At 42.8% G+C, this 16759-nt stretch overlaps 1 protein-coding gene across 1 annotated transcript in view; it reads left to right on the plus strand.

Moving 5' to 3' along the window:
• Window positions 1-4384: 4384 nt before the first annotated feature.
• Window positions 4385-16759, plus strand: part of LOC117463326 (ankyrin-2-like) — an 80466-nt gene continuing 68091 nt past the window's right edge. The window contains 3 exon segments of the mRNA XM_034105512.2: window positions 4385-4615; window positions 9898-9999; window positions 15707-15805. Coding sequence (XP_033961403.1) covers window positions 4484-4615; window positions 9898-9999; window positions 15707-15805 — 333 coding nt within the window. The 5' untranslated portion in view covers window positions 4385-4483.

Raw genomic sequence — 16759 nt, forward strand, 5'->3', positions numbered from 1 at the left:
TTAATTAAGTCAACGTTTCAATTTTCTTGCGAGGGAAAAATGGTTGGTACTATTGATGAATCAAATAAAGTGTAGTGTCTGCTTGTTCCCAAACACACACACACACACACACACACACACACACACACACACACACACACACACACACACACACACACACACACACACACACACACACACACACACACACACACACACACACAAACACACGCACACACACACACACACACACACACACACACACACACACACACACACACACACACAAACACACACACAAACACACACGCACACACACACACACACAAACACACACACAAACACACACGCACACCCATGGCCTTCTTATTCGTTCTCTACTAATTGGATGACTGTTTTGGCAGATGATGGCTGTTTAGGGAGGAAATGGAAGAAGACGTTAAGTACATTAGCTACACAGGAAAAGGTTAATGAAAGTAAAAAGGACTGTTAGGTGACAAAGAAAGGCCATTCTTAGTGTGTTACCTTTTGTGGAGCTAAACTGAACTGAAGTGGTGTGTGAATGGGAGTGTTAGCCACATGTCTGAGGTGGTTGCATTTAGCATGAATGTGTTAGCACTCACTGCGATTCATCTAAGCAAATCATCAGGAAATGAAATGGTCTAACATTTCATTTGACTTAAGGGACGACTCATTTGGGATTTGAAAGAAGAAGTTCGACATTCTGCCTTTCATAAATGATACTGTGCCCTGGAGTGATTAGCTGGCAGCTAGCATGCTAACAGCATGCTAAGCGATATTGCTAGTGTGATGACCCTTTTCTTGCAGGGTGTTGCATTCTCTCTTGAGTCTCCCCATTCCCCTTGTTCAGTCTCTTATGGCCTCAGCATCAATATTTTAGCAAATATCTTGCTTTGAAACAAAAGGTGGTTGTGGTTTGATATAGCTTCTAACAAAGCAACTTGTTGAAACATTTTCTTAACACCAGAGGAGCAATTTTAATATTCAAATGATATTAACTGCCACCAAAGGACCTGTGCCTGTGTGCCTGAAACATGAGCTCCTGAACCTCGCTGCAGCTCACAGACGATGTTATGTTGATATCTTCAGGAGAAGGTCCTCCTTCTCCCCTTACAGCTGCAGACAGACCCGACCTGACCCCAGCTCGGCTGAAGGTCCTATTATAGACCAACACCTTTTCTTATTCAGTAGATTACCTTTGTTCCACCATTATCTCAATTACACATAATGATACAATAATGCAACCCGACTGCATTTCAAATAATAAGGATAATAGTTAGATTACATAATGTGGATACTTTCCATCTCAGGAGGTTTGCAGAATCTGCCAAGCCATGAGTCATGTCTTAGGTATACTCCCTTTTCTATGATATTGTAAAAGTTGGTTTACATTTTGACATTGCAGTTCTGTATATTTAAGATGATCAAAGCATGTTTGTATCCAACAGTTTTTATCCGAACGTTAAATCATAATTTGTTTAAAAGACACACAGTGTTTCAAGTATTTGTGGGCATGTTTGAAACCCTATAGCTTCTAAAATGTGTTTCAACCTTTCTATAAAGATATAACCACTAAGCATAATTCGGTTAATTAGCATTTTAACACATGTATAATGGACACAGGTTTTCTATTTCAATTAAACATGTTGAGATGGTTATCAGTTGTCCTCTTGGAGAAATAAATAAAAGCTTCTGGATATGATGAATGTTTATATTCATCCATTCATAGAGAGCGGCCTTCCCATGTGGGTTCACTGACTCCAAACAACGAGGGTTCTTTCTCCCTATGCTGAGATATTCAGTGAAGGGTAATTGTGTATTTGATATTTTCAACAGTGAGAGTATTGTATGAGTCATGACCTCGAAGAGTGCAAAGAGAATGGGGACATTTACCTCGCTGATGTCATCAGACAAGTAGATATGTACACGGCGTGAATACAAACACACTTTTGACCGTGGAGGAGACCTGTCGTGACAGCGGGAACCTGCAGTCTGAAGCTTTTATTAACAGCATGCCATTCATCCTCAGGTCCAATCAATGGGCATGAAAAGGTCTCTGTAATCTGCATTCAGTCCGAGGGGATCAATAGCTCTGCTCGGGGCTCCAGACTGACACAGATCCTGCCTGCTGCCACTCAACGGTCCGTGACATGAGGATTAGTGACCATAAGGCTGAGCAAAGGTCAGGCTGGTGTCTGGACCGCTCTGTGGGCCTGATCACAAGTCAGCTGCAGATTATTATACGACATATAATATACATTATTCTGAACAATGAGTACCTTCACTTTTTTTACCTCACATGTCTGGAGGTCGTGCCGTCGTCTCTTAATCGTAAGGTTGTGGGATTTACTTTATCTCGGTGGCCAACGGTGTGTGTGTGTGTGTGTGTGTGTGTGTGTGTGTGTGTGTGTGTGTGTGTGTGTGTGTGTGTGTGTCTTTGATCAGGTGGCTCTGTATGGATGGGTGTGAAGGATGACTTGTTGAGGACTCCTCAAATGATATAAACATTATATAAATGCACTCCATTTACTATTCATTGTGATGCAATGCTTTTGTACTTTTACTTGAGTAACCTTTCTGACTATCTAACAGAGTATTTTGACACTGTGGTATTTCTACTTTAACACTTAACACTTTGAGTGTTGATATAACTCCTCTGACAGTTAGACGTGTCTGTGTGTTTGTAGTTTTCTTTCTCAAAGACAAATCCACTTGTATATCTTTCTGAATAGTTCCTCTTGAGTTAAAGCTGCTCTTATAGGCTGGTGTGCAGCAAGCATCACGTGCAAAGCGTTTCTAGATTTCACTGTAGGTGAAGACCTTTAGGAAAAGGTTGCGAGGAGTCAGCTTACACTGGTAGTAACTTGTATAACTTTAAAGGAGTTATGTTGGGCAATAACCAGCAGCAGTACACATTGACGGTATTATTCACCAGTGTGTGTACTTGTACTAGGGATGGGAACAATTCATCCAATATTCAACATTATTCAGGTTTTGAATATGAGTTATGAATATTTGTATTGTAACTGCTTCTTCTTTTTTTTGGGAGGGGTGCATAAGTTGATTACATATTATCAAATGGAATAATTCAATGTATACGATAGTGCCATAGCTACGTGTGTGTTGCTCCGCTCACCGGCCCCTCACAGCGGCAGAGCTGCAGGTGCTGATCCCTCTCTCTCTCTCTCTCTCTCTCTCTCTCTCTCTCTCTCTCTCTCTCTCTCTCTCTCTCTCTCTCTCTCTCTCGCGTCCGGTTATACTTCACTCGCGTTTATGTCCAAATCCATCAGATCTAGCTAGTTCTAGTTCAATGACATGGCTGCTGCCCCTCCCCACACGCAGATCACGCAGACTCAAACCTCATCTTATGCCCAGACTCCAGCTGAGAGGGTCTTCTCTACAGCTGGCCTGATTGTGAATCGCCTCTCCCCTGAGTAGACATGCTCATATTCTTAAAGAAGAATGAGTATTGAAAAGCTGCATTCTGTGCACAGGCCCTGCTACAGGTTGCTGATCTCTGTTGTCACGGGTTACGTTACCCTAACCCGTTATGTTGTTCGTGTACGATCCCTCTTTCATTTACAAACCAAGTTGTTTTAAGCATGAAAGCTGTAACTGTTCAAACTGTGATCACCAGTTCAATACATTTGACCAATTCAACTTGGTTTCGATACTTATTTGAACATGTCTTTATTTATCTTTCAAATGTTTTATAGGATATGTACATTTCCGTTTTTTTGGGGGTCGAATATTCGAATATACATTTGCTTTCAAATTCCCATCCCTAACTGGTACTAGACTGATGTTCTCTTTTTCCCATACTATTTTAAGAAGTCCTTCGTAGACCAACTCATTTTCACTTTGCAAGTCACTCAGAGACCTTGCAGGCCACAAACAAGGAGGTGACACAATGCACACATGCCGTACAGGAAGTTAAATCATCTCTGCTCTAATTTGAATCTTTTGAAATCGACAGATTTAAACTCAAGCTTGTTAAACTCGTAGTGTACCTTTCACATTTACATTCAGCAGCATGAATGCACCTCTGTTGCCAGACCAGTGGATCGTCTTCGTGTTTCTTCTGGAACATCGAGTTTGATAGATAAGCCTCATATCAGTCCATAGTGTGTCAGTGAAGCCCCCTGCTGTGTTGGCATGCCGCCCTGTGCAGACCACCCACTCTCTGCTCTCTCTCTGCATATCTAGGCTGGTGGGCGTAAAAATAGCCGGGTTGGGGGGGTGTTAGTCGATGGTCAAAGAGTTGCACTGAGTGAGAGCTGCTGGCAGTCACAGTGAAACAGGGACAGCAGCGCTGCTCAGCCGGAGGGAAGGGACGTTTGACAGGGACTGAGGGGGGCGTCCCCCCTGGATGGTAGACTGTTTTTTAAGGGGGAGGGCAGGGGGAGCAGGGCTGGATTACCAGAGTGATTAAATGCCCTCACTTAGATTCTGTACGTTCTGATGGGATAGTAAACCTCGCAGCATGGGCAACGCGGCCATGTGTAAGGTGTGCGGCTCGGACAAGGGCCTGAGGACGGGGAGCCGGTCCCACCTGGACCAGAACGCTCTCCCAGACTACTACTGTGAGGACCACTGCCCTGTGCAGACCCCTCTGGTAAGAGCTGCACCTGCAGGTGTTCAGGAGACTTCACAGACACGCTGAACAAACGAAACGTTGACTTTAATTCAATGTATTATGTCAACAGATTCCATATACCTGTATTAGGTTAGTTGCTACTTCATACCCAAGTACTGTTCGTGCTTACTTGAGCTTTTTCACATTATGCTACTTTATACTTTTATTCACTACATTTTGTAGGAAAATGTTTGACTTTTTACTCCCCTACATTTATTTGACATATTTAGTTACTAACTACTGTGCAGATTTAGAATATTAATATAAATCAACTAACACATTACTACATGTTATTGTAGGTTAAGGTACGCAGTAGTTTAAAAGAAATCCAAAGAAAGCCCACATTTACCACATTTACCAAGTGCAACACTGTAGTGATGAAAACTTTCATTTTCTGAAAAATTACTACTTTTTTGTACTTAAAGTACATTGTGATGCTAATACTTTTGTACTTTTACTTAAGTAGAATTTGGAATACAGGACTTTGACTTGTAGCTGTGTATTTCAACACGTAGTATTGCTACTTTAACTGAAAGACATCATTTGAGTGCTTCTTCTGCATATGAGCGATGTGATGCACTTCTATAGAGCAGCTCTTTAAACCCAGAGGTGTTTCATCCTGGGCAGTCTTCATGTTCTCTGTGTCGCTGACAAGCTGATGACGACGAGGGACATTTCCTGTTTTCAATGGAAGCAGGTACTTCAAGTTCTGCGTGGAGGATCAACTCTGATTGGTGCATTGCAATGGGTATAACATTATTAAGGTGTTCAGTGGTGGATGTGTGTGAGGGGCTGTGCATTAATCAGTGTGTGTAGGGTGGGTGTTATTACCGCTCCTCACCTGTTAAATGCCAGTGTGACATTGTTGCTCCTAAAATACCCCCGCACAGCAGCACGTGGACTCTTGTGGCTCATTGGAAAAGCAATGTAATGAATGTAGCAGCAAGTAGCTGCTACTGGGAGAACAACACAGAGAACATTACTCATTCAGTCTGGAGTCTTGTTATGTGGCTTTCCCCAGAGCAAAGCTTAAAGGGGACCTGTCGTGCAAAATGCACTTTGTGATGTCTTTTATACATAAACAAACACGTGTCCCTGGTGCGTCGGGGAACTCACGCAGCGTCAGAAAATAAAACCCTTTCCCTTTCCTCCGTCCCCAAATCTTTTAAATACGGGTGTACAACGAGCGGATACAGATTCCATCCGAACTGACGTCAAATCGGCAGCGGACACTGGAGAGCACATGTGTTTAAAAAGCAGGAAATAAAGAAAGGAACTCACCTTGTGATGAACCTGTAAGAGAAAAAGCATTTGAGCTCCATACTGTTTCAGAAATGATCCTTGACGTGGTTTAGAACAGGATGGTGTTCTATCACAGCAGAGTTTAACTTTATCTCTGGTAGAATTCTGATCAGGCATTAGCTCCGCCTCCTCTTTTCTTTTTAAAGCTAAGGACCCAAAATCCGCGTTTCTCTAACAGGGCAGCCTTAGAGGGCTATGAGCAGTATGAGGCGTGGCTACAGCGGGTGATCTGTTTGGTATTTGAAGCAAAACACTTCACAGACATGTTTTGTATAGTAATATGGCCCTACAATATATGTTTCCAATATAGCACAATAGGTCCCCTTTAAGTTTCCTTTGAAGAATGACATCTGTTTCTGAGCTGCTCTCCCCGGGCTGTGGATGTGAGATGACAGGTCCTTTGAGGTGCTGATTCAATGCGTTCTAAAACGGTTCACTTGCCCAACAGCAGCTCTTTTACTGGAGACAGTTGGGTGTGTCCTCCTCACCTCCTTTAATTGGCTGACACGTCGTTCCCTCATCACTCCAGATATGGGTTCTCATTGTTGTTTGAAATCCAGACGGTTATGGAGAGCTCTCTTCTCCTCTGGTGTTGCATCGTGGGTGCGCGGTGTGAGAGGAGGGGGCGGAGCATCCTCTGTGGATCTGTTGGCTCTGTTTGCAAACTGGAGAGGGTCCAGGCTGGCTGGGAATGTATTTGTCATGTGCTGGACAACAAAGTTGATCAGACGTTGGATAAGTGCCTCTGTGCGGGGGCGGCTTAAACACTGCACACTTTTTAAGGACAGGGATGATGGAGGCAGATTTAGGCGGGAACACATGTGACAGTGATATGATAAACATGTGTTAATGACTACAGTAGCCACGGCAACAACATACAATGTGAGCTGGAGCTATAATACGTTTTGGACTACAACAAGCCTCCACACGTGAGAAACACAAACTCTCAAATGTGTGTGTGTGTGTTTCTGTGTGTGTGTGTGTGTGTGTGTGTGTGTGTGTGTGTGTGTGTGTCACATGTACTGATAGACAGCTCTAACAGGAAGCGATGCCCTTCATGTTTTATGTGCTTACTTCTGCTAACAGACAGAGCCTTGTTGTCATGGTTACCTCCAGAGAGGCCAGTGCTTGTCTCCGTGGTAACTGGGAGGGGCAAGGATGCTTCCACTGGTCTCTCACAGAGCATACGGGGGGGTTTGCATTATTGATAAAGCTCCCCCGGCTACAGAAAAAGCCTTTCTTAAATGAATGTTTGATGTAATGTGATTGGGGGGGGGGGGAGACTTTAGGACTTGGCTTTGTCATGCTTGGCAGGTCTGATTTAGTTGTGACGTAATGTGTCTAGACACGAGCTGGAACATACATTAGGAAACATGTGAAACAATGAAGTCTAACATCTTCATATGATCAGATACTGCTTTGATTACACCAAGTGCACTTTAAGATGCACTTATGTTACTGTCCTAAAGGAAACGATGAAGGGATTACCTTCATGCCTGACTAAAGGGTCTTGGTTAAACACAGCACAGTTTGTCTTCTCTAAATGCTGTTGTCATTGTAAATGCTCTTGAACCCAGTAGTTAATAAGTCAAAGTAAAAAAAAACCTGTTGCAATAAGAAAAAATAAACGAACAAAAACCTTTTTTAATAAAGATAAAATTATAAATATAAATATTTTTAGTGTTTCTACATTTTGTCTCTTGTATTCCTTCAACATATCATAGTTAGTGTTTAATGACGGGGGGCTGCTTTGTGCAGTGAAACAATAGTGGCCCTGTACGAACATGTATGAGGCTGTAATACTGGTCATGTGATACACTTCAGTTCAGGGGGGGTGCACCAAAAGCACCCTCTAAGGTAGATCACATGGATAAAGTGGCCTCGAGGTGACATACCAGGTGACAACACTCTATGGTGACCGTCCGCTGCTAAACACTGACTGTGGTGCTCTGCTGCATGGAGCTGGTGTATCTCTTAACACATGCCCCTCAAACAACCTCAGTCTGCCACTGCATGTGTAGCTGCAGAGGCTTGGGGACCGACAGACATGTGTTCTGTATTCCCTCAGTCACATGGAAACATGACAAATGACCCTCTCCAACTCTGAATTTCTTACTTGTATCTCAGTGTTTGTTTACATGTTGGTGTGTCCGCAACATGCCATCCGACCACACCGACTCTGCTATGCAATCAAGTAGAGAGGAACTTCTACACATCAGAAACGTGGTGGACTGCATGTCTATCACCGAGACCGTCAAACAATGGGGATTCGCCATGGAGGAAGACAAAGCGAGGGTTAGGGTTACTGATTTGTTTACAGGTACAAGTACACAAGTACCTTTTTAAAGTTACTGCACCGGCTATGTCAACCTTAAAGTCTCTGCAAGTTGACTTTTAAAGTGTATTTGCTTGAATTATGATCTATCGGTAACTCCACAGCTTATGTTATGTGTACATTCTGGACTAAAAGGTACAGAGCAAGGATCCTCTGAAGGTGATGTGGGGAGTTGGACAAAGCTCTATCGTTGTGAGGGAGTGATGCAATGCAGTTCTCTGCAGCAGAGAGCAGCTGGCTGCAGGTCAGCTCCAACCGTCAGACCAGGACTATTGTATTTGTCTGAAGGAGACATCAGTTCTGCAGTGCTCATTTGAGTCAGCATTCTTTCCTCTAATCCCTGCATTCTGTTGGGAACCATGGAGATGGTGATGCTGTTAGAGAACGAGTGACACATTGGGATTTAGGAAGGAACACATTTGGACTTTCAACACTGCTAATAAAAGTTGAAGGCAAACTGTGACATTCAAAAATAAGAGTTGATTTCTGAGAACAGAACATCAGCTGACGTGTCTATGAGCAAAACATGAGTCTCTTCCTTCTGACCTCTGACCTCTCCTTGGAAGCAGTTTGAATGCAGTAAACTAAGCATCGCACTGTGTTCTTTCTGCAGGAAGAGCAGCGAGCTTTGAACAAGCTGTATGTGAGCCAAGATGTAGCTTTAGTGAAGCACGAGAGGAAAATGCTGAATCATTCAGCCTCCTTACAGTCCTGGTCTGCTTCCAACAGTGGACATGTCCTTCCCAAACAATGGACACACGTGTATTATGCATTAAGGACACCGTATATGTCTAATCATGTCTGCAATTACTGAACATGTAAACATTTTAATTGCACAAGATTGAATACATTGATAATTCCTTTTTTTACACCACAATCTCATGCAAAAGCAAACTATACTTTATCGAGTGGACACACAGCCTGCATACATTAGATTGGATTCAACTGTTATGTCAAGTAACTTCGATTAAAACAAAATACAATTGAAGAAGCCCTGCTGTATTTTCTTGTGAACAAACAAAATATATGTCTACATTAAGTGTAGGTGGTGAGTAACCCCATAAAACATTTGCAAAGCCAGTATAGGCGTTCAGCATGTTTCTGCTGTCGTCAAGTGGCTGCATTTTGAATCGGCTCTAACTGGTCATTTAATTTGCTGATGGCAAATGCATGGATGTTTCAGAAGAACCGTACACAGATAAAGAGTTTTGCCCTTTTAGACAGTACCAAGATGGGAAATTATCAAATGGAAGCATTATATAAAACAGAAGAGGTCCAATAATGGATCCTTGTGGGATGCCAAACAGCATGTTATATTTACTTAAAACTGTCAAATTAAGCATTGAAAAGGAGGTGATGAGTTATGAACAACTTAAATGCAGTGTCCGATAGATCCCCCAAGCTCTCGAGCGTGTATAATAAAATGTGATGCTCCTCAAAAACCAACCAATGTTTTTCAGTGGTAATCATCAAGTCATTATCATCATTCCAGTTTATTTTGTGTTGAGAAAGAATTTGACTTATTCAGCCAAAAAGGCTACATTTGATAATTATTTGCTCCTCATGTACCACAAATAATTATGTAGAATTATTTTTAAAATATCTTCCTCTGTGTCTCTTCCAGTCTGACAGTCACACCAGTTTCCTGCGAGCGGCGAGAGCAGGAAACATTGACAAAGTTTTGGAGTTTCTGAAAGGTGGAGTGGACATCGGCACCAGCAATCAGGTAAGAGACACATCACTTACAGTCATACACTACACCCCCACTCACACCTGGCGCAATATGGACAAAATGTTTCAGAAAAATCTTATATTTTAATGAAAGTGTGGGGAAATGTTAGAGAATGAACATAAAACCAAATAGGAAATACAATACTTTGTACCTTAATTACAATTGGTTGGGTTCAATAAGATGTTTTATTATTTGCCCTCCATTGTCAGTCTACTAGTGTTGGCATATGATTGCAGGATATAGAGGTGTTATAGAGAGTAATATTCATGATGGCTGCAGTTCATTTAGTTCTAACATGCATGCTTCTTACTGGGCTACTTAAAATGAATGCCCTTTTCTGCTTTTGGGGTTGTTCCCCTCTCCTGTCGTGTGTTCTACAGGCTGTTGTGGATGTAAATGCTCTGCAAAGGCTAACATCTCTATAATATTGCGAGTCCAAGGGCACAGGTTCAGCAATGAAACAAGTGGAGCTGCCCATGCTGATATGAAACAGTTGTTTGCAGAGATAGGCTGTTAAAACCTTGTTTGGTCTTTCTTAACATATCGGTTGTATGGCTTCAAAACAGTTGCCTATTGAAACATCCAGCAGAGCAACATAAGCATTCATCTGAGTTGTGTTTGTGTTTACACATGACGACGTGTATGCATAACACGTCGTCATGCATACTTACAATTCACAGAATTAGTTTTTCTAAGTGCTAATGTGCTTGTGTTGTCCAACACTAATCTTTGTAATATCATCATGTGAAAATGGTGTTACATTCCAGCAGTGGGGGGGACTGCATTATATCAGGGAGAGTTTCTTTATTTAGGCCTAGTTATTATCTCGTCTCCCCCAACCATTAGCATTCCATCCTGTAAACAATCCTGTTGTGGCAACAGCTGTACCGACCAGCCCAGTAAACACAAGTCACATGGAGAGGAAATGTAAGATTAGCTGGTGGCTCTGTGGGGTGTTAAGCCAATTTGTTACCAACTGATGTGTTACGAAGGCTGTTAGCCTCATCGCCACTCCTGCAATTGAAGATATTTTGAGCTTCTGGTTTATTTGTATTCCTCTCAAAATATAGTTTTGTCCCAGCCACTGTAACTCAGATGAAAAGAGAGGCAAACAGGTTTAGTTATGACCTATGGTGGCCGCCAGGTGCAAATGCGCTACAACGGCAACACATATGACCATTAGTCAAAATTGCGCTGCAGTTTCAAAACGATGCAAATATAAAAACACAAAAGCCAACATATGCAAATAAAGAAACATCTTCACCAACTTGACAACTTTGAAAAACAATTAACACTGTAGCGCGTTTTCACTTATCGGCAAACTTAATTATGATGACTAATACAATGTAAGAATACATTTCTTTCATGTTCCTTGACAATCCGCAGAGGATTATTAGTGTCCTTTTATCTGTATCAGTATTGTATTTGCTTTTGTCGCTGGACATGTGAATAGTCAACTCTGGCTGTAGCTATAACTGCTTTATTTCAGTCGATATATCAGATGTTTTATCTATGGTTAGCTAGCTAGTCAAACAGCCTAATATTTTTGCCTGGATGAAATAAAGGAAGCTGATTGGTTTGGAGAAAACTGCACGAATGAGATGTGTTTTTCTCTGAGTCGGCTCCAGCACTGCTAAATTACATTTTCATGGATTTAAATCCCTAAGTCAATTTGCTGATTGGAAATCGTCTCCCAAGTGACTGTTCATGTGGTCTGACAGAATGAGGCGACAGGTTTTATGGAAGGAGGAGTGGGCGTACATTGAGAACGATAAAGGGGCTATTGGGTTCCTGGAGGTAAGGGAGGGCATGGGGGATGTACAAAGATGAATAGTGCCTCTGAGAGTTTTACCAGAAGGTTATTCCCTTAAGATGGGAAGCCGCTAATGTTCCATCATAAAGACATATCATGACATTGTGAGCAATCAACATGCAGAGAATTTGACTTGGGTTAAACTCATGGATATGCATTGTTAGGGTGGTTGAAAAATCCTTTCCTGGCCAAATTGGAAAAATGTGGCGGGGTGACATTGACTTGTTGTCCATTGGGACAAAAGACAGATGCAGCAGTATTCACAGCTGAAATATAGCTGTCTGGTTTTATGGTTGAACAGTGACAGGTGCTCCTTCAGACAGACTGCTGGAGGCTTGTTTCCTGAGATGGAGAACTGAACCCCTCAGGGGGAGGGGGTTACACTGCTGCCCCACATTTCCCTTACCTACTTTTAATAAAGTTCCTTCGACGCTATCTTTATCTTTTGGAATCACAAGTCACTTTTTTTATGTATAGGAAGAATTTAGTTTTCTAGGAAAATGACATCAATGTTTTGAGTTCAGCACAAAGCTATGATTGGAGCTGTCTGCTTGGTAACACCGCTTTTTATAACTCTATTGAGACTTGCTGCCTAACGACTTACCATCCAAGGCCAATGCATAACCCTCTTGCAACATGTTTGTTTATCATAGAAAACAGCAGTCAATCGAGACGAAACCAGACCAAACAGGAAATGTGCGTATTGATTCAGAAGTTTGAAACATGGCTTAAGGCCAGACACATTACCGATCCATCAATCAACCAGAGATCTATACCCTTGCTTTCCTCCTCGCTACGTGACGGACACACAGCCTACTGTGTTAGCACTGTGTTTCAAGATCAGACAGCGAGGCCACAGAACACGGCCATGCTGTAAAACAGGGCCGTTGCCAGAGCAAACCTTCAGAGAGTGCAACCGCGCCTTGTCGGTACGGCCGGGAAACACAGATAGTCAACAGCATGCATGAAAAACATCACAGCAACAGCTTTGCTTGGGTCTTACACTTAGCCTTACACTTAGCCTTACACTTAGCCAGCCAGCAAACAGATACACAATACAGAGCGACCCCCCATGATGCGCCAAGCAGCAGAGTATTTTATTAATATGGGAACTGTCAACTCACCGCTTGACGCTAATTACTCTTTTCTGACGTCCATTATGTGTTGATAACAGAACAGGCATGCTACAGAATCCACACTCAGAAGAATGACAGAATACGCGGCAGAGTGTAACACAAACTTGTTGAGTTATGTGTTCTGAATAGCGATTGGTCTGAACACACATCATTGTAAAACACATTTTATTTCTATGGAGGGCAAATTTATCACATGGGATGAAATGTATTTCCCCACTCGGTTGTGTTTACACTAGGGCTGTCAAGTTAACGCGTTAATAACGCGTTAACGCAAAAAAAAATTAACGCCACTAATTATTTTAACGCGATTAACGCATGTATATTTTTTTCCTCGGCCGCCCCGTAGTTTCAGAGCGCATCAAGTTTAAAATACCATCTACAAGCTGATGCTGCTGACAGCCCCGCTCCTGCCGCCCGCTTGTGGCAGACCACACTTCCACGCTCACCGGCAGGCACCGACTGGCCATCGGGAGGACCGGGAGGGTGTGTGTGGCCCGAGCGAGCGAGAGAGAGACCTTACGTGCATTACCGTACCGCAGTGTGAACGCGGCTATTGTTGTTGTTAGCATCTGGTGCTAGCTAGCTGCGCTAACGGATATAAGGAGCTGTTTAAATGAAAACAGAGGAGCGCTCCATCCACACAACTGCGCTGAGCACTTGACTTGATGCAGGAAGCAGACAGCGGGACATTGGAGGAGAAGTCAGCACACTCATGATTGCAGCAACATGAGTGCAGCGTCCAGGCAGCTCCCGTTCGAGCATATGCCTTGAGTTGCACATAGCTCCAACGATCACACACACACACACACACACACACACACACACACACACACACACACACACACACACACACACACACACACACACACACACACACACACACACACACACACACACACACACACACACACACACACACACACACACACACACACCATTTGTATTGTATGAGAGAGGTTCCAGGTTGTTGTGTTTAATATGCATGAGAATATTTGTCATTGTTCAAATGATAATAAACATTAGCATAAAGCATATTTGTCTACTCATATGTTGATAAGAGTATTAAAAACTTGAAAAATATTCCTCTAAGGTACATTTAGAACAGATAAAAAATGTGCGATTAATTTGCGATTAATCGCGATTAACTATTTTAATCGACTGACAGCCCTAGTTTACACACATTACACACACAGTGCATCAACACAGAGCATACATGCACACATCCAACACATGCAGATAGGAGAAGTGAGAATAATATAATATCTTCATTTCCATTCTAATGCTAAGGCTGCACTATTCAATTTTATTTAAATGTTGCCGTGAAAACGTTACAGATAATTACACTCGCCTTTAGGGCCGGACTGGTCATAGATGAGATCATTCTTATCTGTGTGCAGGTGCACATTTGAAGCTGTTGTTTCATCACAGTGAAGGAGGATCATTACGGTCGGTCTTCCACTTCTCATTCCATCCATCCCTGCCTCCAAGTCTCACAAGTCTTCATGAGCAAATCAGTGGACTTTGCACCAGTACAACCCATACCCACAGGTTGTCCTACCTGGCTGATGTTCTGTGTACACACATGCACAGGACTGTTTTATGTACGCAGTATGTAGCGCTCAGTACTTTACAAAACAACAATTTATCTGTTACCACATTCCAGAAATGAAACGGTTATACCCATAACCACTGGCAGTAAAAGTGTAGGCAGGAAGTGACGCACTGAACTGGTGTCAGTGATCAATACCATGCTTTTCCAAAACAAAGCTGCAACCAGACCATGAGCTGCTGTCACCAACTGAGCCACGTGCCAGAGCTCCCAGAGAAAGGTCTGAGCTCTGCACCCGCTAGGTTCCGCCCAGCTCCACAGAGCTGTCGAGCATCAGTTCGCTGTGAGTTTTGTGTTTTCAACGGCAATTATGGATCCCGGTTTTAAGTAGCCCCAGGATGTGGTTTCAAGCTTAGAATCTGGAGAACACTTAGAATCTGGAAAACACTTAGAATATGGAAAACACTTGCCCAGAACCAAGCACCAAACAATCAGAGTTAGCGACTAGCTTTGGAGGACATGGGAGCATCAGCAGCTAAAGAGAGATCTCTGAAGATGGCGGAGAACACTGCAGAGCTGAAATGACTTCTATTAGCTTCTGTCCAAATGTCTTCCTGGTTCATTTTGTATTTTCCAAAGGACCTCAAATGCTTATTGTTTCATCAAAACATACCGAACGCAGTATTTTAAGAGTTAAAGGGATCAACACAACAGCTTGAGTAAAGTAGAAGAGGATGTTTTGCTTGACCTGCACACACACACACGCACGCACGCACGCACACACACACACACCTATTTCTATCTGTATTCCTGGGACTGGCTCTGCTTCATGCCAGCATTACATGGCACAACAACTGAGCAACTTTGATATCTAGCGTTGATATTTCAGTCTCAGAGAGGGACACACACACACACACACACACACACACACACACACACACACACACACACACACACACACACACACACACACACACACACACACACACACACACACACACACACACACACACACACACACACACACACACAGTCTCAGAGAGGGACAGGCACATGCAGGACAGATGGAGGCTGAGATAGAAAGGCAGGCTCCGTTAGCTGCTTTAGAGGAGGTGACTCTTTCTATTTTCATTTGGACCCGTCTTTATTCTTTGCTGATGTTGTGTTTATTGGACTAACCTTGCCTACGTGGTCTTCTTCCAGAATGGTCTCAATGCACTGCACCTGGCAGCCAAGGAGGGCCATGTGGACCTGGTCCAGGAGCTGCTGGAGAGAGGGGCAGCCGTGGACTCTGCCACAAAGGTGGGTGATCTCAGCTTCACCCTGAGCACACTAACAAGTGCTCGGTGACATGGTTGATTTGGTCTCCGTGTTTTATCACTTGTTTGTCATGTAACCGTTTCCCAACGCTCAGCTGCTATATAGTCATGTTTACATTATTTAGAGCTGAATATGTTCCAATATTTAAATGTTTGGGACTTTGTTATGACAGAGGCCTTCTCATGCTTTGGGGTTTCCCTGTTCTGTAGTGGTGTATAGGTTCTGGTGCTTGCCCAGCCTGAAGCAGTCAGTTGTTTACATACTGTGATGTCCCCATCACTATGGAACACTCACTCTACTATTGGCTGGCGCTCCAACACATTGTACTTGAGAGGCTAAGGGGCGGGACATCTCTAAGTGGTTGACCGATCACAATAGAGCCAGCCAGCTAACCAATCAGAGCAGCCTGGGCTCTGGTTTCAGACAGAGGGTGAAAAGAGGTGCTGCAGCACAGGCAGTATGAGAAACACAAAGAGCTTTAGAACATTAAAGCATGGGGACATGTCACAGTGGAGACAAATTAGACAACTTACGAATGCAGCGCTACTTTGCAACTTTAGTCACAATGACTTATTCTGAAATCAAAAACATTTGCCACTTAGTGCACCATCCATTTTATTTGTGTCAAAACAATGGATGGAAAGAATTGGCACCTCCCATTGGTCGCATTAGATTGTTAGTGCACTTTTAAGGTCTTTTGAAATATATTTATACTCACAAAATAATTAATTTAACGTGAGTGATTGATTGGATGTAGATTGATAAACACAGAGTTTAACATTTTTAAATAATATGATGAGAAGAAGGCAGATCATGGACTGAGGAAAACAAGCTTCTACAGATGACTAAGAGTCTAGAAATAGACCAGAGAGTGCAGCGCTAGAAGAAAGTGATATGGATAGTGGACGAGTAAACATGGAGGTTTGCGTGGTAGTT

Source organism: Pseudochaenichthys georgianus, chromosome 18 (assembly GCF_902827115.2).
Source record: "Pseudochaenichthys georgianus chromosome 18, fPseGeo1.2, whole genome shotgun sequence".
Lineage (NCBI taxonomy): Eukaryota > Metazoa > Chordata > Actinopteri > Perciformes > Channichthyidae > Pseudochaenichthys > Pseudochaenichthys georgianus.